Source organism: Bubalus bubalis, chromosome 11 (assembly GCF_019923935.1).
Source record: "Bubalus bubalis isolate 160015118507 breed Murrah chromosome 11, NDDB_SH_1, whole genome shotgun sequence".
Lineage (NCBI taxonomy): Eukaryota > Metazoa > Chordata > Mammalia > Artiodactyla > Bovidae > Bubalus > Bubalus bubalis.
In genome coordinates this window covers 16,320,245-16,342,032 of record NC_059167.1, presented here as the reverse complement: position 1 = coordinate 16,342,032, position 21,788 = coordinate 16,320,245, and the positions used below count along the sequence as shown (strand labels likewise).

Here is a 21,788-nt window from a genome sequence, read left to right as displayed (position 1 = left end):
TTCAACACAGATGCCAGGTTCCATCAACCACACACTGGGAAGGTAACACCATCTCCCAGCACCAGACAGCTTTTAGTCTGAGTAGTTCTCAAGAGGAACAAGTTCCCATCAGGATACTGCCTGGAAACTTCTAGAAAGGCCCACTCTTCCCTGTTGACCCAATTCCTGGTCACTTCATTCATGGAGAATCGGCTCATAACCATCACCCCCTTGGGGATGCTGTCCGGCTGGGTCCCCCGACGTTCACTCTGGAGCATGTCCTCCCACAGAGTGAGGCCTGAATGTCCTGTACACATGGACCCATAAGCCTGCCACACAGTGCTATAATGAGCATTTAGTGCTGGTCTCTCTTTCCAGATCAGCAGCCAATTATCCGTGTTGAGGATATAGTAGCGACAGCACCTGTTCTTCATTCGGCAGATAAACTCTGCTCACTAAATGCGCTCATTACTCCTCTCAGCCGCCTTTTGCAGCTGCTGTTCAGTTGCCCAGTCCTGTCTGACTCTTTGTGACCCCATGAACTACAGCACTCCAGGCCTCCCCTGTTCCTACCATCTCCCCAAGTTTTCCCAAGTTCATATCCATTAGTAATATTATCTCCTGTGGGCTCCCAGATGGCTCAGATGGTAAAGAGTCTGCCTGCAATGTAGGAGACCTGGGTTCGACCCCTGGGTCGGGGAGTCCCCCAGAGAAGAGAATGGCAACCCACTCCAGTATTCTTGCCTGGAGAATTCCATGGACAGAGCTTGGTGGGCTACAGTCCACGGAGGAACAAAAAGTTGGATACAACTGAGTAACTAATACTTTCTTTCAATATTATCTCCATCTTGCAAAAGAAGATGCCAAAAGTTAGAAAAGTTAAGGCCTTGTCCAAGAGTACACAGCAGGGCTAAAGATGGTGTTCTAACCATCATGGGCCCAGGAGAGTTCAAGGTGCCCTGTAAGGACTGAATAGATTTTTCCACTGAAGGAATAAGATTGAGTCATGTCAGGAAGACAATCCAGGCATGAGAGTCCCTTTCGACAACCACCTGAGCTCTCAGCTACCTGAGTGGTCACCTTACTTCCCCTCAGGAAAGGAATACTTGTTTACTAATAAGTCTGACCATTCATAAGCGCCTGCTATGCCCAGAGGCCTGAGACACGGGAGAGATGTACTAGTCAGGGTTCCAGTGCTTTGGCAAGTTTCCCATTTAGAGGAGGTGGAGGAACAGGGGAAGAGGACAGGAGAAAAGTTAAGGAAACAGGGAAACACGAACCATGGGGAAAAAAAGGCCAGTATCCATGCAAACTCAGCAGTTACACAGAAGGGCAAGGACCACCTTCTGCCGGCACAGAGACTGACGAGGTGACGGCAGGGTGAGCAGGTATCAGGTACCCAAGCGCAGGAAACACCTCCCAAGCAGTGTGTAGCTTGTTTCTTTTGAAGTAGAATACACACACACACACACACATATGGCCTAACCTTTACTATTTTCATTGTTTCTAACTGTACAGTTCAGCAGCACTAAGTGCATTCATATTACCGTGCAACCATCGCCTCCATCCATCGCCAATACTTTTCAGCTTTCCAAACTGAATCTCTGTATCCATTAAACACGAGCTCCTGCCACGCTCCTGCCCCAGCCCCCCAAAACCACCATTCTACATTTTGCCTCTATGAATTTGATTACTCCCAGTACCTGTGGTATAATAAAAATTTATTTAGTCTTTACTCTGGTTCCTGGTACAGAGCTCTAAACCCTGGGCTTTTCTGAGTGATAGGAGTATCCTTTGTGATTCATAAGGATCCTGTTTCCATCACACCGGAGCTTATGCTATGAGGTGACTCAGACTGGGGCCCCTCTAGAGCCGTGGGATGGAGCTGGTCTCCAGAAGCTCAAGTGATTAGAGTTTGGGAAGTTTCAGCAACCCCCCAGAGAAGGCAATGGCAACCCACTCCAGTACTCTTGCCTGCGAAATCCCATGGACACAGAAACCTGGTAGGCTGCAGTTCATGGGTCGCAAAGAGTCGGACACAACTGAGCGACTTCACTTTCACTTTTCACTTTCGTGCACTGGAGAAGGAAATGACAAACCACTCCAGTATTCTTGCCTGGAGAATCCCAGGGATGGGGGAGCCTGGTGAGCCCCCGTCTATGGGGTTGCACAGAGTCGGACACGACTGATGGGACTTAGCAGCAGCAGCAGCAAATCCCACTCCCCCTCCTTGAGAATAGGAGGGCAGCTAGAAATTGAGCTCTAGAAAAACTCTTGAACCAGGAAAGTTCTGTGAGGCTGGTAAACACGTGACATCAAAGTGCTAAGAGGGCGCACCCCACAGAGGCTCTGAAATCTCCTCCACTTGGCTTTTCCTGACTTGTACCCTTTATAATAAACCAGGAAAAACAGGTAAGTAAACTGTTTATCTGAGTTCCCTGAACCATTCTAGCAAATTATAGAGCCTAAGCAGGGCTCATAGGAACCCCACCTTATAGCTAGTCAGTCAGAAATATAGGAAGTCCCTAGGACTTGCAAATGGAGACAGTCTTGTGGGTCCAAGCCCTTAACTTCTGGGGTCTGCACTAACTCCAATAGTTAGTGTCCGAGTTGAGCGACTCAGACTGAGTAACTGGACTGAACTGAACTGAACTGATGTGAGGGTTTATTTCTGGACTCTGTACTCCTTTGGTCTGTAAGTCTGTCTTTACGCTGATTCCACACTGTCATGATTACTATAACTTTGTTATTAGTTTTGTTAGTTTTATTAGACACATTAGGATGTGTCAGATCTCCAACTTTGGGATTCTTTTCCAAGATTGCTTTGACTACTCAGTGTCCCTTAAACTTCCGCATATGAATTTTAGGATGCAATTTTTTCCTTCATCTGTAAAAAAAATCAGGATTTTGATAGTGATTGTGCTGAATTTATAGATTTATACTACTGTTTTGTGTAGTATTGACATCTTAACAACATTAAGGTCTTCCAATCCATGAACACAGGATGTTTTTACATTTATTTATAACTTCTTTAATTTTTTCAGTAACATTTTGCAGTTTTCAGTGCACAAGTCTTTCACTTCGCTGGTTAAATGACTCAAGTGTTCTCTTCAATGCTACTGTAATTGGAACTGTTTTCTTACTTTCCTTTGGGGATTGTTCATTGTTAGTGTATAGAAACAATCGATGTAAAATGTTGCAAGTTTGATCTGCTTTGTGCTCTCAGGTTTGCAGGGAGACACAGGAGAACGGAGAGGGGAGGGGCAAACTTGAGCAAAATGGCCATGAAACTTTCTACCATTTTGAATGTGACTTTTTCTTCAGTTGGGTGTTTCCTTGTTTGCTGTAGATCTTTGATGTACAGAAATGCCATAGGGAAGGTTATTTTAGCCAGTTTCTCATTTATTTAATGTTTCCATGGGAGAAGTGTGTGGAGCTTCCTGGTCCACCATCTACTGATGTCACTCTCCAAGGCTATAGGCTTAATCTCTAAGCAATGTATCTTCAAGGACAGAACTAAGAAGCCAGACTGGTCAGAGCAGGGGTCAAAGAAGCAGGATTAGGAGCTTCTGCTATGGTTCCACCTCACAGGCCTGCACGGCCTCCCCACCCCACCAAACCCCCCCAAACCCCCAGGGCTTTGTTTATTTTCAGAACTTTAAGTGAATCAGAATTAGGAGCCCCACCCAAGCCCACCCTCCCGTCTCACTGTGGAGAATGAGCTCCCAGCTCCTCCCCTGGGAGCTGGACCCTTCCTACAGCAGCACAGACACGCCAGCCCTGACAGGAACCCGGCTCCAGGCAGGAGGGCGCCTTCCCAGGGCGCGGAGCTCCTCTCTCCTGCTGATTTCACGTCTGATCACAAACCTCGCCTGGGAAGCCAAGTGGAAACACAGGCGCCTGGCCTCTTCCCTGGAGGATCTGATTGGGAAGTCCAGGTGAGGGCCCAGGCATCTGTCGTCCGTCCTGGACCCACAGGTGAGGTAAATGGGCACCATTTGAGGGAGCACTGGTCTAGTTTCCTTCCCGGAGTGGCCAGCCTCTGAGCTCACCCACCTGCCTGTATCTTTGGTGACGGCTTTGCATGAAGGAGAAACCAGAACTGGCATTCAGTTCCTCTTTACCTTCCCTAGAAGTCTCACCCTAGAAGTCTTATATGACCCACAATCTCAAAACATGGACAGTAACAACAACAGCATAATTTTTGAGTTTTATCAGAATTAACAAAAAACAAAAACAGATTTCATAAGCCAGACTCCAAAGACAAAATATTGCATGATTTTGGTTCTATGCAGTACCTAGAATAGGCAAATTAATGGAGACAGAAAGTAGAATAGAGTAGTGATGGAATAGAGATTATAGAGGAGTTCCTATTTAATGAGTACAGAGTTGTTGGGAATGATAAAAAAAAAATATTCGGGTATAGATACTGGTAATTCTTAAACAACATTGTGAAACTACTTAATGCCATTGAACTGTATAATTATGAATGGTTGAAATTATGAATAAGTTATAATTTTAGCACAATTAAAAATAAATTTAAGTAAAAATCTGGTTCCTGGCTTCTTTAAAGGCAACAACAAATGAGACGGTCTGATAACATGAGACGGTCGTGCTGTGTATAAGAACAGTTGGTGGAGGCTGAAGCAGCTGCCAGTTCAGCTGGGACGCGTGCTCTCACGATGCCGTGACCCTCCTCCTGTGTCACTTTTCCTTGCACGACCTGGCTGCCCCCATGAGCATTAGAGGGTTGGTCCTGGCCCCACCCCTTCTCATGCCAGTCTTCACCAGCCTTGCCCTGGCTCTCCCAGTCCCTACCTGGTCCTCTCTCCCAACCAGAAGGGGAGGTCAGCAAGTAGCCAGCCACGAGGGCAGGTGCTTCACGTGCCTTGACAGTGACCACAAACACAAGCACACAGGTGCTGGCCTTCACCTACCCCCAGACATCACTCAGACCTGAGTCGGACACGACTCAGCAACTTCACTTTCACTTTTCACTTTCATGCGTTGGAGAAGGAAATGGCAACCCACTTCAGAGTTCTTGCCTGGAGAATCCCAGGGACGGATGGGCCTGGTGGGCTACTAGGTCGCACAGAGTCGGACACGACTGAGGCGACTTAGCAGCAGCAGCCACAGGAGATGCTGCACTCTGGGAAAGCTGGTTGGACAGGCAAAAAACACCCGCCAACCTCCAATGGCACAGAATAGTCAGACGGCCAGGGGCTATTCCCTGAGAAAGAAGAGCTATCTTGTCAAGCTGGTGAAGTAAGTTCAGGAATGAGATCATAAAGACAACATGTGTTCCAGAAGCACGGTTTCTGCTGGAGGAAGAGAAACTGCGGTGACAGCAAAGGCCCTTCCTTTCGTTTCCCCACTTCTCTTACATACTCGCTCGGTCACAATCATCCACTCACTCAGTCACACCCAGCCACAGTCAGCCAGAGTCACAAACACTGCTGAAGTCGGAAAGCTAGTCTTCACACAGTGAAGCAGTTTGGTACAACCAACACCCTCAGTCCCACAGTGAACGCCACCCACTCCTCTACCCACCTGATTGCCAAAGATAGCTATGGAGCAGGCGGTTGACACCTCATTAGCCCCGAACCAGACGGAATGAAGACCTGGGCCACGGAGCAGACGACCTGGCCCAGCACCGTGACTGGGAAGAGACGTGGATTCAGGCTGCCCAGCTTCACCCAGGCTCCCAGGCAGTTGAGAGCGGAGCCAGTGAGGGCGATGGTCCGCAGGCCAAATTTCTCCAAGAGCCAGGCCACCGGCAGGAGCAGAGGGATGTAGGCCAGCATGTAGCACATGGACAGCCAGTCGATGGCAAAGGCACTGACCCCGTAGAAGTTCATGAAGATGTTATTGATGGAGCCGTACTGGATCCACTGGAAGGCGTTGCACATGGAGTAGCAGCTGAACACCAGGACCACCGCCCACCGGCGCTTGCTCACCTTGATCATGAACTCTCTGTCCAAGACTCTGAATAGGGTGTAGCCACGGGCTTCCACCTCAAGTGGGGACATCTGAGAAGGGGTGCCATCATGCTCCTGTTGGTTTGGATCTTCATCCTCCATGTCTCCAACCTCTACCGGAGCCATGAGCATGTGCTAGGGACTCCAGCAGTCTTAAGAGACAGTGCTTTGACCGGTTCTCTGAAGCCCTCAGGCCACTTGTCCCATCTGTCCCAGAGTCCCAGAATAAAGGGAGGCCTGAGCCTACCGAAGAGCCTATAGTGAGGCTCCCTGTGCTTCCCTCCCAGTTACTGCTCCCACTTGGCCTTTATGTCCTCTGTCCCTGACTGCTATGCCCTAGGCTGGTGGAAAATGCCTCAAGCCAGTCCTGGCAACCTCCCAAGGCTTTCTGGCCAGTTCAGCCCATCAAAAACAGTTATCTCCTTGCACAAGAACTTTACAGGACTCTGATAGCTCTAGGGTGGGCATTGGGGCCTGGCTCCACCTCACTCCCCCACCCTAATTCCCAACCCTTTTTGCTAGACTTTCAGTATAAAGAGAAATTTGTAGATTTCCCAGGCTGGTTGTGTTCTTGGGATAAAGTGAGTTATAGAAAACTTGTCTCCTATTTGCTTTCCCCCAGACCTGGTCTTTTGTTAGGGAACTCAGATTTGCAGCTAATTGGCAGGGTTCTTCTTTCCTTTGGATTCCCGGGGGCCTCCTACACGTGGGGACCTGGTGGGAGGGGAGAGGGGAGTTCTCAGATGCTGAAGACCCAGTGTCAGTTGAGTGAACTGCCTAGCACAGCACACACTGTTAAGTGGGCTCTGCAGCCAGCTAGCCCTAGACTGCCCTCTGCTGGTCTGCAGCCAGGTAAAGCCTCAAGTCAAAGCCTGGAACACTCATTAATTTCAGCCCAGAGGGGAGATTAGAGGCCAGATCTTCCCTGGTTTCAACCACCAGCCCAGCTGCTCCTAGGTGTGTTCTGTAAATTAAGATTCTCCACATCTCTGTGTCTCAGTGTTTTGGAAAATCTGTGAAACAGGGATGATGAGATAATGGTACCTACCTCACAGTATTGTTTGGAGGCTTGAGTGGGTTAAGATTTGAAAGCACTTGGAAAATTCCTGGTGGGTAGTAAGCATTCCAGGAGTGTCAGGTATCCTAACAATTAAAAACACACAACTGTTTGAGGTGTGCTAAATCTGTTTAGTGTATTCGCTCATTTAAGCACCACAAGAATTCTGTGATGGAAGTGCTTTCACTAGTGTGCAGTTTTTAGATTCGAAACCTGAGACACAAAGAAGGGAAGTAACTTCTTACTTGAGGTCTCAGCTGATGTAAAGAGGCATAATTCTCCTGTGTATCCGTCATGATACACACTGGCCACTCAGGCACAGTCTGGGGACAGCAGGGTTGGCATCCCCTTGGGTTTATTACAAAAGCCCCAACCTACTGAATCAGCGGCTGCATTTTGAAAGACCTCTAGGTGATCCGTTTGTTAGCATATTAAAGTTCAAGTGCCACTGAGTGCTGTGCTTTCTTGTGTTCTTTAATTTTCACAGCAAAAAAGGAAGAATTTAAGGCTCTGTGGATGTGGTTCTAAACTTGTTCTGCACATTAAAATCACACGGGGAACTCCACATTCCCAAAGCCTTTGCCACACTCCAGATCAGGTCTCTGAGAGTGGATCCAGCCTTGGCATGTTTAAAGTTGCAGCCAGGTTTGAGCACCCTTGTGATTTGAGAGCCACTGGTTTCCCGGAGCGGGAATACTGCTTGAAGGCATCCAATTTTTCAGTAGAAATCATGAAGCCTTGGATTATAGTAGAGTGTCTGAAGACGGAAATCATACCCATCTAAGAACTTCTACATTAATTACCCATCCTCTGTCTCAAAATTCCAAAGGTTTCCCCATCTTTCTCCAGGGAGCATGGAACTTCCATCTTCCATTCTCTGGAAGCTCTCTGAGAGATCTCACTGTTTCTTTCCCTAGGTTATCATGGTTCTCTCCTAAAACTCTGCAGATACATTCTTAACATCATTTTACAGATCTGGAAATTCAGGCCCAGAGAGTCAGAGGGCATTGTCAGAGCCCCACAGCTGACTGGCATCAGAACAGGCAGACGGGTTTCCTGAGTCCCTTTCCACGAGTCTCTCCCATGTGCTCCTCTGGGGCAATGCTTCAGTGTAGTGACAATTCCCAAGTATCTAAGCTGGGATTCAAGGGCTATTTGGAGTTGCCTTTTGTGTGGAGGGAGTCAGATCTACTGTGAGCCTTGGACTTAGTGTACTCAGGGTTCATTCTACACTATGGGCTTTAGGATCCTGGGCAAGTTATTTTACCTCTTTGGTCTTCAGATTATGAATGTGTGAAATGAAGATTAAAACCAGATGTGTCATAGGGTTGCTGTGAGAATTATTAATAATTAAGATAATGTGTCAATTGTTTTCAAAAACAATATTCCGACAGCCACCAAGTACTGTAGTACTGTCTCTTGGCTGATTCCCACCAGGGAGAGGAAAGGTATAGAAAATGTGGGTAGATTTACATTGAGAGAAATATTTTGTATTCAGGGAAGAAACACTCATTGAGCGGCTTACTATATGTTCTATTCATCAGCATGTTCTGTCTACAGACATCAATCGGTATACACTGAAGCTGAAGGAAAAGTACATTTTAGTGGTTGCTTTTTAAAGGGATTCTGCTTCCTGGTTCTTTCCAATTGACTCCCCCAGGGAGCTAGAGAGAACCTTGACTTTGAGTTCGAGTCTTCCTGGTTCTGTGCAGAAAGGTTAGAAAGTCTCCCCCTGGAGGCCAGCGCTACCACTGGCGTTAGGAGCTGACCCTGAAGTCCAAAGGTGGTGGTGTTTTTTTATTTTTTCTTAGTTTTCCTTTGGTTACATATCAAAGGCAAAGATGAGCTGGACTTAACGGTCAAAACAGATAGAGATGAGAAAGGAAGACACCATTTGGTTGGGGGTGTTGAGGGAGGTAGGCCCTCCTCAATCCCTCCACCCCAAAAACACACATGGGGGTGGGCAGCGTCTCAGTCTTACCTCTCCCACCTCCCTCAGCACCAAAGGCCTCCAGCCCCAGGGGCTGCTCCCACCGCAACCTGGGCTGTACATGCAGCGGTTTCCAGCAGTCCCAAGGTCTGCGGGTGGCACCCTTTTGGATCGCTTACCACCACCTCCGCGGGGGCTGTAGAGTGACAGCATGGAGGGCGTGAAGGGCAGGCTAAATCGCTGATGAATCAGGTGAGGCCCTCGGTGAATCGCCCTAAAAAGTACTGACACGTGGAGTTTGTATAAATGCTGCCCTTACGCATCCTGCATGTGCCATTTCCATGTGCAATACTGCGCTCGCGACACCCTGTCTGCCTCAGCATCCACGCTTTCCACGTATTCCAGCTGGAAACTCTGCTGCATGTCTCTGTTCAGCCTGGGACCCTGAGTGAGGGAAACTCCACTGCACATGCCTGTCTCAATATCTGTGTGTAGAGTGGGCTGAATTTCTTATCACCACGGAATTTTGAAAACTGAAATGAAGAGGACAGCCAATCAGTTTACACAGAGAGAAGAACAGGTTCTTAAAACACTTTCAAGAAAACAGGTGCAGAGCGTCATCAGGTTGTGGTCAAGCCTGGAACCTGGAGGTCAGAAGAACAATGTTTTCTGAAGGAGAATCATTTCCTGCCTAGACTCCTACACGGAGACCACCAAAGGGGAAGGGGGGCGGGGGGAAACTACTAGAAAAGAACCAAACACTTTCACACATGTAAAGTTTTTAAAGGTACTTCCTTCTCCTCCCAAGAAGCTGCTAAAGGATGTGCTTCACCAAAATGAGGGAGGAGACCGAGAGAGAGTAAGATGTAAGATCGAAGAAGCCAGGACGACAACCCAGGAAAGGAAAGGGGACTCACCAAGACGACAGCAAAGGAACATCCCAGGTGCCGGGAGCCGGCATATTGCATATTGAGTGCATATTGAATATTGCATATTGAGTGCAGCACTTTCCACAGCATCATCTTTCAGGATCTGGAATAGCTCAACTAGAATTCTATCACTGCCGGGAGCAGGAGCTCCGCCCATGGCAAAGGTCATGAGGAAGGAGGCTCGGCATATGCAAAGGCGGGATCGAGTCTCAGGAGTCCCCCTGGAAATTCTCGAGCATCTACCCCAAACCAGAGTCTGCCTACTTTCTGCTTTGTGCTCTCACCAACACCTCTGACTTCACAGGGGGGCTGTCCCCCACTACCTCTCTCTGAAAAAAGAGTTAGCTTACAGTTCCAGTTAATAATTCCTGGATGTGACAGTGTTTCAACCTACAAACTCCTTTGGATATCCTCTAGCCTGCCTGAATAGGTTTTTCCGGCCACATGTGATTGTTCAGAGCCTCCCAACTGTGAGAGGCAGGAGATGTTCTAAACTGTTTAAACACAGATTCCTTTGAGTAGTTAAAAGATTGATTAGAAATTGTATTGGTGAAGGGTTTTTCACTTATTGGGCCAATGTTTGCTGCTAAGTCTCCATACTCCTTACCTACTGTGTCCTTGGCAGTGTATTGATTGATATAATGGGTTTATAGAAATGTAAGTAGTAGCCTCAATGTTTGTAACCTTGGACCCTTGAGTTAATTCTTTTCTTGATTGAGCCCACCTCACCTTTGCCCTATAGGAATGCAGCTTTGTCCAATGCTTTTTTGGAGGCTGGTGCCTGACTTTGGAATAATCACCTTTAGAGAAAAATAAGTTTCTTAAAATGTTAACAGGCCTCTGGGCCAGAAGATGATATAAATCACCTGAACTTTTGCATATGATAAGTTTGAAAGCCTGGCTTCGATTAGGACCAGGAACTGCTGTCCTTGCATGACTCCACCCCTTCCCCCATTATCCTCTATGCATAACTTAAGGTATAAAAACTACTTTGGAAAATAAAGTGCGGGCCTTGTTCACCGAAACTTGGTCTCCCCATGTCGTGCTCTCTCTCAAATTCTGGCTGAGTCTCCATCTGGAGTGTGGAACCCGCCATGCTTGCTAATTATGCCTGGGCTTCTAAGATCCGACCGGGGAGGCCTCAGTGTCTCCTCTCCTTCAGGAGAACGGAAGGACACCTGCGGCCTACGTAAGTGGTTCAAACTTCTTGTCTTGAAGTTTTATTGGTCTCCCGCGTAAACCAAGCTACTCAGCCTCTTTTCTCCACTGAATTTTCCTACTGAGCTATCCTCATCCTATTACTTTTTATATCTTTGATAAAATATTTAAATAAATAGGTCGCCTGTGCCGTCTCTCCTTCAAATACCCTGGATCAGCTGGGGCTGGACCCCGGCACCCAGGGACAGCTATGAGCCAGGCAGAGAAACCGCCCATTCAGACTGAAGCCGATCAAAGACTCCAGGAAAGGTTGGTCAAGATGACCCTGAGAGGACTGTGTTTTAGAATATTGAAAGAGGTTTATAGACTGGGAGAGCATTAGGGATGGGACTCGTGATCAGTACCACAAATATAGCTAAATAAATGGGGAGGGGAGGCAATCTTAAATTCCAGTGAAATATAAAAAGCTATGGAGGAAAAGGGAACAAAGTCATGACTACCTTAAGAGACTCAGTTGTGAACAATGTGAGCACAATCATAATAATATGAACACTGAACTTGATATGATCAAATATGACAAGTGTATCGGGAGGATGGGGGAACAGGAAGTGGGTACATGCATGTGGTGGAGATGAGGGCGGGGTGAGCAGAGCTGAATCCTTGACTGCAATATTGGAAAGTCAGCAGATAATGCCTAACATGGATAAAATCAGGAAGTATCTGCCTCAGAGAGAGATCAGAGATCAGTCACTCAGTCATGTCCAACTCTTTGCGACCCCATGAATCGCAGCACGCCAGGCCTCCCTGTCCAACATCAACTCCTAGAGTTCACTGAGACTCACGTCCATTGAGTTAGTGATGCCATCCAGCCATCTCATCCTCTGTCATCCCCTTCTCCTGCTCCCCCCAATCCCTCCCAGCATCAGAGTCTTTTCCAATGAGTCAACTCTTCGCATGAGGTGGCCAAAGTACTGGAGTTTCAGCTTTAGCATCATTCCTTCCAAAGAAATCCCAGGGCTGATCCCCTTCAGAATGGACTGGTTGGATCTCCTTGCAGTCCAAGGGACTCTCAAGAGTCTTCTCCAACACTACAGTTCAAAAGCATCAATTCTTCGGCGCTCAGCCTTCTTCACAGTCCAACTCTCACATCCATACATGACCACAGGAAAAATCATAGCCTTGACTAGACGCACCTTTGTTGGCAAAGTAATGTTTCTGCTTTTGAATATACTATCTAGGTTGGTCATAACTTTCCTTTCAAGGAGTAAGCCTCTTTTCATTTCATGGCTGCAGTCACCATCTGCAGTATCTGCATACCCATGTTATTTAGAGTAAGGAAGGTAAATACTAAAGATTCATCCACTAATGGCTGAATAGTTGCCTCAGAGGACCAGGAAAGCAAGGTAGGCAATGAAATGTTTGATAGATGATAATTTGAGTTTTTTAAACTATGGAGAAGTTTGGTTTAAAAAAACCTCAAAATTTAAACATAGATCAATAATAGAGATTGAGCTGCTTCTCTGAGGCCCACAGGTCATGTTCATGGGTGAGGTCAATTACATCCTGGACTTTATAACGTTGGGGACAGGGAGTAACAGGGAGGACTCAGGATGATGCCCTTGCAGGGAAGGGAATGGCCTCCTCCTGGAAATCTTGCAGAGACAAGTTGTACAGGAAAAGCGCCTGCATTATACACCCCCCACCTCCTGTTTCTCTCTCCTGCTTCTCTACTAAGTCTCCAACCCCTTCCTACAGCTGCCTCAGCCTCTGCAAGGTCCAGAGGCTCCAGAAGGGGGCTGAAATCAGAGTGTGATTTCCATGAAAATCCAATAATCAAATTTGAATGGAAAGTAAATCCTCTCAGGTTTCACTCTTTGGCTTCAGGGTGGAACACTTGGCTCACCTTAATTCTGAGAGTAAATGAGTAATTAGAAAGAAACAAGCATCAAAATGAAGCCCAAGGATTTATGGATTCCCTGCAGTTTTTTAAAGTCGATAGCTGGGTGAGGTCCCTGCAGCTGAAGCCAGCAGCAGTCCTGAGCTCCAGCAGCCTTGAAAGTGCCTCCTAGTGTCTCAAATGGGGAAACCAAGAATGCTGACTGCAGCCTAACTTTTTCAAGCATCTTTTCCTTTTTCTGTTACATTGACTGCAGATGACAAATGCCCAACTTGAACCAGATTAGGCAGTCAGGGGGCTCAGACTTCAAGGAGGAGGTGGTCAGGCAAGTGGCAGAAAAGTCAGACCTGCTGATGCCCCGGGAACTGCCCCAGCCAGGGCTGGACGGCACTCAGGACTCCTTCCTTCTCTCCGTCTCCCTGTGTCTCAGTCCCTCTGAGCTGCTGTAACCAAAATACCTTACACATGGCAGAAACTTATTTCTTACAATTAGTTCTACAGGGTGGGAGGTCCCAGGTTCTAGGTGATGGCAGATTCCATGTCTGGTGAGGTCCAATTCCTGATTCTAGGAAGCTTCTTTTGCTGTGTCCCCACATAGAGAAGGGGCAAGGGAGCTCTCTGGGGTCCTTTTTTATAAAGGCACTGATCCCATTTATGGGGGTTCCACCCTCATGACCCATTCACCTCATACAGGACATGCCACCTAAAACCATCACATCTTTGAAGGGGGGGGGTGAGTTTTCAGTATATAAATTTTGGAGACACAAACAGTTCATAGCATCCTGCATGTCAACTTTCTTTGTCTCTCTTCCTGAAGACTAGTTTTCTGCATGCTGAAGTTTCACTGTTTGACATCTTCAGCTGCCAGAGAAAGGCTGCCCTGATGTTCTGGCTAAATACAAACTCCTAGAATCCTAGCCTAGTCCTAGACTCATCAGCCATGCCCATGGGGGCAAGGGAGCCCATTCCGTGGGTGCACATTGGACTGGAGGAGGGGCGGTTCCCATAAGGAGAGGGGCAATCAACCAGGAGATGAGTCCAGCAGCACGTAACAGTGAACTCATATGTCCTGAGAAGCAGGGGCCAGTAGAAGTGAGGGACCTGCTTCCCCTCTTCCTGGGGCTGGGGAGCATCCACGTTTTCCTAATAAACACCACCACATTCTCCAGAGTAATGATCGGGATCACAGCCACATTGGAGGCTGCCTGTGTCAAATTTCTCATGCACAACAACTTGTGATACTGCAGACGCCTCCAGAGTCCAAGTCTCTGCTGTTACAGATGTCCCTGTGACAACTCACCTTCCTGGTCCCTCTCCCTCTCCTTTCTCACTCCTTGACGTGCTTCTCACTCCCCAGTGCTCCCAAGATCTCCTTTACCTGTCTAGCGGGAGAGCACAAACTCGATGACTGATCTCCTTTGGGGTAGGAGCCGTGTACCAGGGGTGAGTGAGCTCATTTCAGACACAAGCAACACAAGGGCAGCCGCCCAGTTGAGGCCAGCATGCTCCCTGTCCAGTCCCAGGGGGCAGCCAGGCCCATCGGGAAGGGGACACCCAGCCCCGTCTCTCCCCATCACTGCCCTTCCTCCAGCCCCTTTTCAGGCCTGCCCCACCAGGATCTCTTACAGGCAGCTTGCTCCTCTGCGTTCCTCCCTTAACTCTTAGGGCCCCTCATTGTGCCCCCTCCCCCCAGCCCCTTCCTCTGCCTGCTCTTGTCTCAGCCTCCCCCATGGGCTCCCCCACCCTAACACCCTCCCCAGGCCCCCCGCAGCCTCTATCCTGTCTCTCACTCACATCTCACCCCCCAACCCCACAAGCACAGCACCTCAATGTCAGCCCCCACCTCCCTGCCCCTCAGCTTCCCCCCAGCAGCCTCCCCAGCCCAGCTCCCAGTCCCAGGCCGCCGCCTCTCCTGCCCCTCCTCCCAGGGTCCCAGGCCCCTCCCCTTCCACCTCCTCCCGCTCTGCTCAGCCCCTGGGACCTGCCCCCACCCCCACCCCCACCCCTCCCTGCCTGCACTACCAAAGCCCCTCTGCCTCCACTGGGCAGACAGCTCCTCCTGCCGGCAGGCTGCTCCCACCTTTCCTGTTGGCCTCCCTTGTCTGCGAGTTTCCTTTTCAGATCCCTGGATTCAAGAAAAGCGAGTGGGTTTAAAAAGGGACGTCACAGTGCAGAGAGTTTATGGATGCTGCAGAAATGGGGTGCTGCTCATGGTGCCTGGGTGACTGCAGTGTGGGGAATACCGAGGGAGAGGAATGGGCACAGACTCAGATGGCAAGCATCCAGGGGACGCACACAGTGACAACGCCGTGTCGTTTCCGTGTTGGTACACCTCCTCTCTGTGAATCAGTAACCACACGTGAAACGACTGACACACCCTGCTTCCTTCATGGTACATGACACACCCCGCAGCCCTCATGGTACATGAGCCAGGACTCAGCGTCCCCGCAGAGCCTGACCCCAAGCCCCGACACGGAGCTTGCTTCCCTCTGTCTCCCAGACCCTCACTCCCTTTCAATCTGACACGTCCCCAGCATCTCCGCAGTCATCAAAACCCAGCACCCAGCCAGGGTCCTGGAAAGTCTGAGACATCACAAGGACTCTGTGGGGTCTAGAGATCCAGGAATTCTTTCCTCTCCTTCGTGAAAGTCAGTGGGAGGTGGGAGGAGGCAGGGATGGAGGGTGGTCTGGGGCTGGTAATATCCACTCACCCATTTCTCCCTTCAACAAGTGCATTTAGAACCCTGACTACAAGTCGCGCACTGGTCCAAGCACCGAGCAAGAGACGGTGAACACACTGACAAGGTCTTCAAGCTGCTGAGGCTCACAGTCCTGTGGGGAAGACACTCAGAAGACAAACAATGAGTGTAAGCACGGAAGACAGCAAGACAGAGTGAGCTGGCGGGTAGGGAAGGCCTGGCTGAGGAGGGGAAGTTTGAGCAGAAGTGAGAAGACAAGTCATATGCATATCTGGAGTATTTGAACCCCAGACACAGGCATTGGCAGGTGCAAAGGACCTGTGGTGGGAATATGCTTGGTATGTTCTACGCATGGCAGGGAGGTCGTGTGGCTGGACCAGAGAGACTGAACACAAAAGTAGAGAACAGATGGTCAGATAAGTAGGTGGGGGCCACAGTGCATGTGGTCTTGTAGGCTCTGGTGAGGACTGGGCTTTGGTTGAGCTAAGAAGCTAGGGGTTGGAAGTGGAGGAGTGATGTGGTCAACTTGCACTGTAAAATGATCGTGCTGTATGGAAAGTGGTTGGGGCCACTGATCGGGCCTTAAGCTGCAGTCTCCATGTGGACAGCAACGTTTGCAGCCTTATCTTTAAAAAATAACCTACTGGCATGGTAACATCTATGTCTACAGAGGACCACCTTCCACAGTGTGGAGGAGCGCTTCCTCTACCCTGAGCCCCCACCCCTCCAGCCTGTTCCCACCGCCAAAGCCATCTCTGCCACAACAAGAAACAAACAGACCACACGGAGGATATTTTATTGCTTTAATAGATCTGGTGAGAAAATACTAATTATGATTTCCAATACAGCAATGGTTTCAGTAAACATTTTGTTTATACATTTAAGAGGCTCAAGAGTAAACACATTCTCCTTATGGGAAATTAAGGCACCATCATTTTCTACCTCCTTTCCACCCCTTAACTCAAATCGCACACCAGAAGTGTGAACTTCTTTTATATACAGAGTACTGTATACACACACACACCAGCTACCCTTGGGCAGAGGCCCAAGCGACCAGCACCATTTCCACCCAGGCAGCTCAAATATGCTGAGCCTGGGGGGCAGTGGTCACAACAAAACAGAACAGGGGTCACGGCACAGAGATCAAGGCCATGAGAAGCAACCAAAATGTCTTATTTTGAGGAGATTTTCCCCAAGCACATGACTAGAGCAAGACAGCAGGTAAGGCAGGAGAGGTAAGCTTGGGTTGGTTGAAAGGGTGCGTGCGTGCGTGTGTGCTCAGTCATGTCTGATTCTGTGTGACCCCACAGACTGTAGCCCACCAGGCTCCTCTGTCCATCAGATTCCCCAGGTGAGAATACTGGAGTGAGTTGCCATTTCCTACTCCAGGGGATCTTCCTGACCGAGAGATCAAACCTGTGTCTCTTGCAGCTCCTGCATTGGCAGGCAGACTCCTTACCACTGGCAACACCTGAGGCCCCTGGTTGAAAGGGAGTCCCTTTAAATTCAGGATATTTGAGAAAGGATTACTGCTGGAAGAGGGATGGCGAGAGGGGCTGGGGCTGCAAACACTGTCCCCACCAGAGGTGGACACGCTTACCTAACCCAGCAGACCCGAGTCCCATTCACGGGCCACCTCTCCTTCTGCCCCTTCCCCTCATCTCTCAGGGACCTTTGGAGTTCTCAGGGGGGGAGGACCCAGCTGAGTTTGCAGTGAGGGTCACAGGCAGGAGAACACAAGCCCCTGAGTGGCGGCGTCTGGAGGAAGGCACGGAGGTGGCAATGACGCACACAAGGCCCTGGGCCGGGACATCTTCTGCAGAAGAGAGCCTTTCTGTTCCCGAATCAGGCTACCAGACTCCCCAGATTCTTAGCACCATCACATCCCAAAGAGGTCAACTCTCTGAAATCGGCTTCTTGTTCTAGGCCACAGCAAAGGTTTTGTCAAGTTTATTGATGTTTGGTTTGATCTGCTCTGAGGAAAGAGGATTTGCAGACAGATGCCAACACGAGCCAGAAGAACCTGGTCCCGGAGTCCTGAGGGGTATGTCCTGAGGGTGTTTGCTCTCCCACAGAATCTCAGTGGTCAGTCTGGGGGCCCAAGAATGACCCTCACCCAGAGCAGCTGCTGCTCCTTAGAACTGGGCTCCTAATGGTCTTCAGACACTGCTGCTGCTGCTGCTACATCGCTTCAGTCATGTCTGACTCTGTGCGACCCCATAGATGGCAGCCCATCAGGCTCCCCCATCCCTGGGATTCTCCAGGCAAGAACACTGCACTGGATTGCCATTTCCTTCTCCAATGCATGAAAGTGAAAAGTGAAAGTGAAGTCGCTCAGTCGTGTCTGACCCTCAGCGACCTCATGGACTGCAGCCCACCAGGCTCCTCCATCCATGGGATTTTCCAGGTAAGAGTACTGGAGTGGGGTGCCATTGCCTTCTCCGCTTCAGACACTAGAAAAAGTTAATCTCCTGATAAACTTTCTTTCGGGATAATGTGCAGGCTTTGTCCCAAGGGATAAGCTGGAGCAGGAAGGTGAGGCAGCAGCCAAGACTGACTCCAGGATTCTCTGCCTCCCCAGCTCCCAGAACCTGCAGAGGGAAGGTGGGGCCCCAATCTGTGTGGTGGGAAGTGCATCTCCCCCACAAAGATGCGGCAAGCTCTGGAGCGGGTTCCAGGAGGCAGACCTGGGAGAAGACGGAGGAGTGATCAGGGGATGTTAATCATCCCTTGTTGAGCTTGATTTCAATCATCTTGGTTCAAATAAAAACGATGTAGATAGAAATCTAATCATGGAATTGATTCTTCCCATCTTTGGTATGTGACCCATGGTTTATCTACTGTCTGGTTAATTTCTTCGGCCTGAAGTGGTGATAAATTATCAGGCTTCCTTTGTCACTTTGACAGTAGGCCTTTTGGTTTGGTCCCACATTACTCAGCTGAAACAAATATTAACGTCAGTAATGGCTCAAGACAGTGTGACACACCAAAAAACAAAGAAAGTTCCAGAGGTAGAAGCATCAGAGGATGAAGTCTCAGTGCAAATGGGTCACAAAAGCAGACTCTGTCAAAGTCCAGAGAGAATGAAGCTCTAATGGAATCACAAGCAGTTCCAGCATGGGCCAAGATACACACACTCCCCTCCCCTCCTCCTTGTTTTCCCTCCCTCCCTCAGTAGGACACTTAAGCTCTCAGGGTCAGAAAAGCTGCATGGATGGCCTCCCTCTTTGACAGAACTTAGGCCCCTTTCACAGAAGCTCTCAGAAACTCCAGAAGATAGCTGGTGAAGGCAGAGCCTGAGCACTCTTCCAAACTGCTCTGCCAGTCCCTCAGCACGGCTTCCTCAACGCTTTTGAGAGCCTCTGAGAGAATCCCACCTGTATTCCCCAATTTTGCCCTGACCCAGGCCAGGAACGGTGTGGTGGTTAGTAGAGTGAGTCGTTCCTTTTCTGGTCTCACTATTCAGTAGCTGTGTGACCATGGGCAAGTAATTCACACTTTACAGCTTAGGTTTCCTTACCTGCAAAAAGGAGATTAAAATTACCTATTCCAAGGGTTATTATAAGAATTACTTTAGAAAGCAAAGCTTCCTCGCATTGTGCCAGGCTCAGAGAGGCCACTCATTCGTTCATCGATTCACTCGTTCTGTACCTACAAGCCTTCTTCGTTTTCCCAGCTCCCTCTTCTCTTGGTCTCTGAAATCTCTTTTCTCCGTACAAGGTTGCCTCCGGATATCTTCCTTCTATCCCATCTCCATTGTTCCAGGCTGTGCAGATCCTCTCAATTAGAAGCCACACAGATACCTACCTCTTCTGCCTCCCACATACACCCTCCCTGGCGAGAGTACTCTCAGCACAACAGTAGCAGCAGCAGCAAAGAATCTGCCTCAGCACAGCTGCAGACCTGAGTCTACCTGAGCCCCCACTGTCCCCGCCCCCACTCTCAGCCGGGCTCCGATTGGTTTGTTTCCATCAGTCCTCCTTCTGATTGGCTGTTTTGATTCTGCTCGAGCAGGCGACCCGTCACTGCCAATCTGTGGTGAGCACTGCCCAAGCCCCTCCCCCCCACCTCCCCGCCCCCATGCTGAAACTGCAATACTTTGGCCACCTGATGCAAAGGACTGACTCATTGGAAAAGACCCTGAAGCTGGGAAAGATTGAAGGCGGGATGAGAAGTGGATGACAAAGGATGAGATGGTTGTGTTAGGTAGTTAGAATAGGAAAAAGGAGTCCAGAATGGTGGTGGCTAAAAGAGAAGGAAGTTAAGATAGAACAAAGGAAGGTCCGTGGGCCAGAGTGAAGACCTCAGGTAAGCCAAACAGCACTCCTGGCTAGACCAGTTTACATAGCACAGGCCCAGGGGGAGGAGAAAAAACATATAAAAAGAGGAGCCAAAATTGGGCCAGGGGCCTCTCTTCTCCTCGCGTCTTTTGGGTTGGCATGCCCTCACGCCTCGAGAATGTATTTTCCTTTACTTTCTCAATAAAAAGAGCTGTAACACGGAGCTGTAACACTTTTCTATTCGAGGGCTGTAACACTGGTCTGTCCGAGGGCTGTAATGGTGGTCCATCCATCGCTTCAAATTCTTGTTGTGACGAGACAGAACCGAGGAAATTACAAACTCCCCTGACATCTGTGGTGCCGTGACTCAGATTTTACCTGTCTGAAACAACCTCGGCTCTTCTCTTACAAGGAGGAGGCCAAGCATAGCAGGAGCCCAACTCAGCGAAAGCTTTCACCGTGGAAGCTCAAGGCGAAGAAATCCCAGCACAGGGGAAGTGACAGAAGCCCAGCGTACTGGAAACCGGGACAGCGAAAAACAAACAGCAGAAAACTCCCGCGGCTCAGTCTCAGATTGCAGAAGATCTCCAGTTAACGTAGGAGGTCCTTGCTCCTATGGCTGGAAGGACATATGCCTAACAAAATCTTAATTTCTTTACAATCTCTCGTTTCTTGTTTCCTTGAACCCCCCATGAAAAGGTGAGTGGCAGTGGGTGCAATTGAGGGACCCTGGCAGGGGCTACTCCTCAGCATGTCCCAAAGGCTCTGCTGGGCCCCAGTAGGTGTTGCCCAAGCGGTTGGGCGTTCTTCTGTCCTTAATCTTCTTTGTGCCAAGGATCAGGTCAATGAAAACTGTGAGCACAGGTCAGGTATTTAGCAGATTTTCTGGCAGGTAATGAAGATTCCTTGGCACGTTTTTCCCAGTGCTTTTTCCTCCTGTCCTTTGCTCCTCTCTCCTGGGACTTGAGCCTGGCCAAAACCCGTGGTGTCTGGCTTCAGGACCAAATGAAGCTCAGGCTCTGATGTTTCATTGCAAAAATCCAGTTACAGACACAGCAATAGGTAAGAGGTGGATTTGTTCAGAGTCAGAGAAAAGCACATGCCACAAGGTGTGGGCCATCGCAGAGAAGACTGAGGTGGCCATGGAATGTGGTGTGGTTAGTTTTCCCGAGCTGAGTGATTTCATATGGTAATGAGTGGGAGGTTCATCCCAACCATGGGAAAGCATCCACTCTCTGTCTTTAGACAGTGCCTTGGAACTGTCCTGCCACCTCTGGGTGTGTCATTTAGCTTACACATTGGAAATTAAGGTTTAGTTGGATTTGACTTGCCATCTTGGGCCCATTTGATGTTAATCAGTTTATGTTATGGTCTTGCGCTATGTCATTCTTTCAAAAGTTGTGCCCTGCCCCCTTCCCTCCTGTTCCATGCTCTTTTCCTGAGGCCTGTCCAGGCTCACAATGTTGCCTCTACAATCTTCTGGAGGGACAGCCTGAAAATAGCTGGCCCTTGGGAGGGAAATACTGTATAATATCCAATCCCTCTGGATAGTCAGGCCTTCATCTTCCATGTTTCCTATAACATGTGCAACAACAGCATTTCTCAGTGAACCCGCTAGGGTGGGTGACAGGCATGCAATGCCCACTAGAAGGCCATCTGTTGGTGGCATCCCTTCAAGGGCAATAGGGCTTCCGGGGATAATGTTTGCCACTTTGGGAGTTAGCCCTGCAGGCCATTTGGGCCCCATTCCTTACCACCATTCTTGTAAAGTTATGATCATACCCCCGGATCAAATCTCAACTCCACATTTATGGAATATCTGGTCTGTTACAACCCCTTAATCCTACCCAGCACGAGTCATGCTGGAGAACTTGGGGACAT

The 21,788-nt window shown here is 49.1% G+C and overlaps 1 protein-coding gene and 2 long non-coding RNA genes across 3 annotated transcripts in view; 2 read left to right on the top strand and 1 right to left on the bottom strand.

Moving 5' to 3' along the window:
- The window catches only part of LOC102390987 (feline leukemia virus subgroup C receptor-related protein 2), a 49,705-nt gene extending 43,631 nt beyond the window's left edge, over positions 1-6,074 (bottom strand). Inside the window, 2 exon segments of the mRNA XM_044924723.2 lie at positions 5,530-5,594; positions 5,597-6,074. Coding sequence (XP_044780658.2) covers positions 5,530-5,594; positions 5,597-6,059 — 528 coding nt within the window. The 5' untranslated portion in view covers positions 6,060-6,074.
- Positions 6,075-11,003: 4,929 nt separating this feature from the next.
- On the top strand, positions 11,004-17,795 carry LOC123327970. The gene is made up of 4 exons (XR_006542623.1): positions 11,004-11,062; positions 11,211-11,340; positions 15,660-15,795; positions 17,554-17,795. It is a non-coding gene; the product is annotated as an uncharacterized LOC123327970 (long non-coding RNA).
- Positions 17,796-17,973: 178 nt separating this feature from the next.
- LOC123327969 lies at positions 17,974-19,289 on the top strand. Its single transcript, XR_006542622.1, has 2 exons — positions 17,974-18,034; positions 18,130-19,289. It is a non-coding gene; the product is annotated as an uncharacterized LOC123327969 (long non-coding RNA).
- The last annotated feature ends 2,499 nt before the right edge of the window (positions 19,290-21,788 follow it).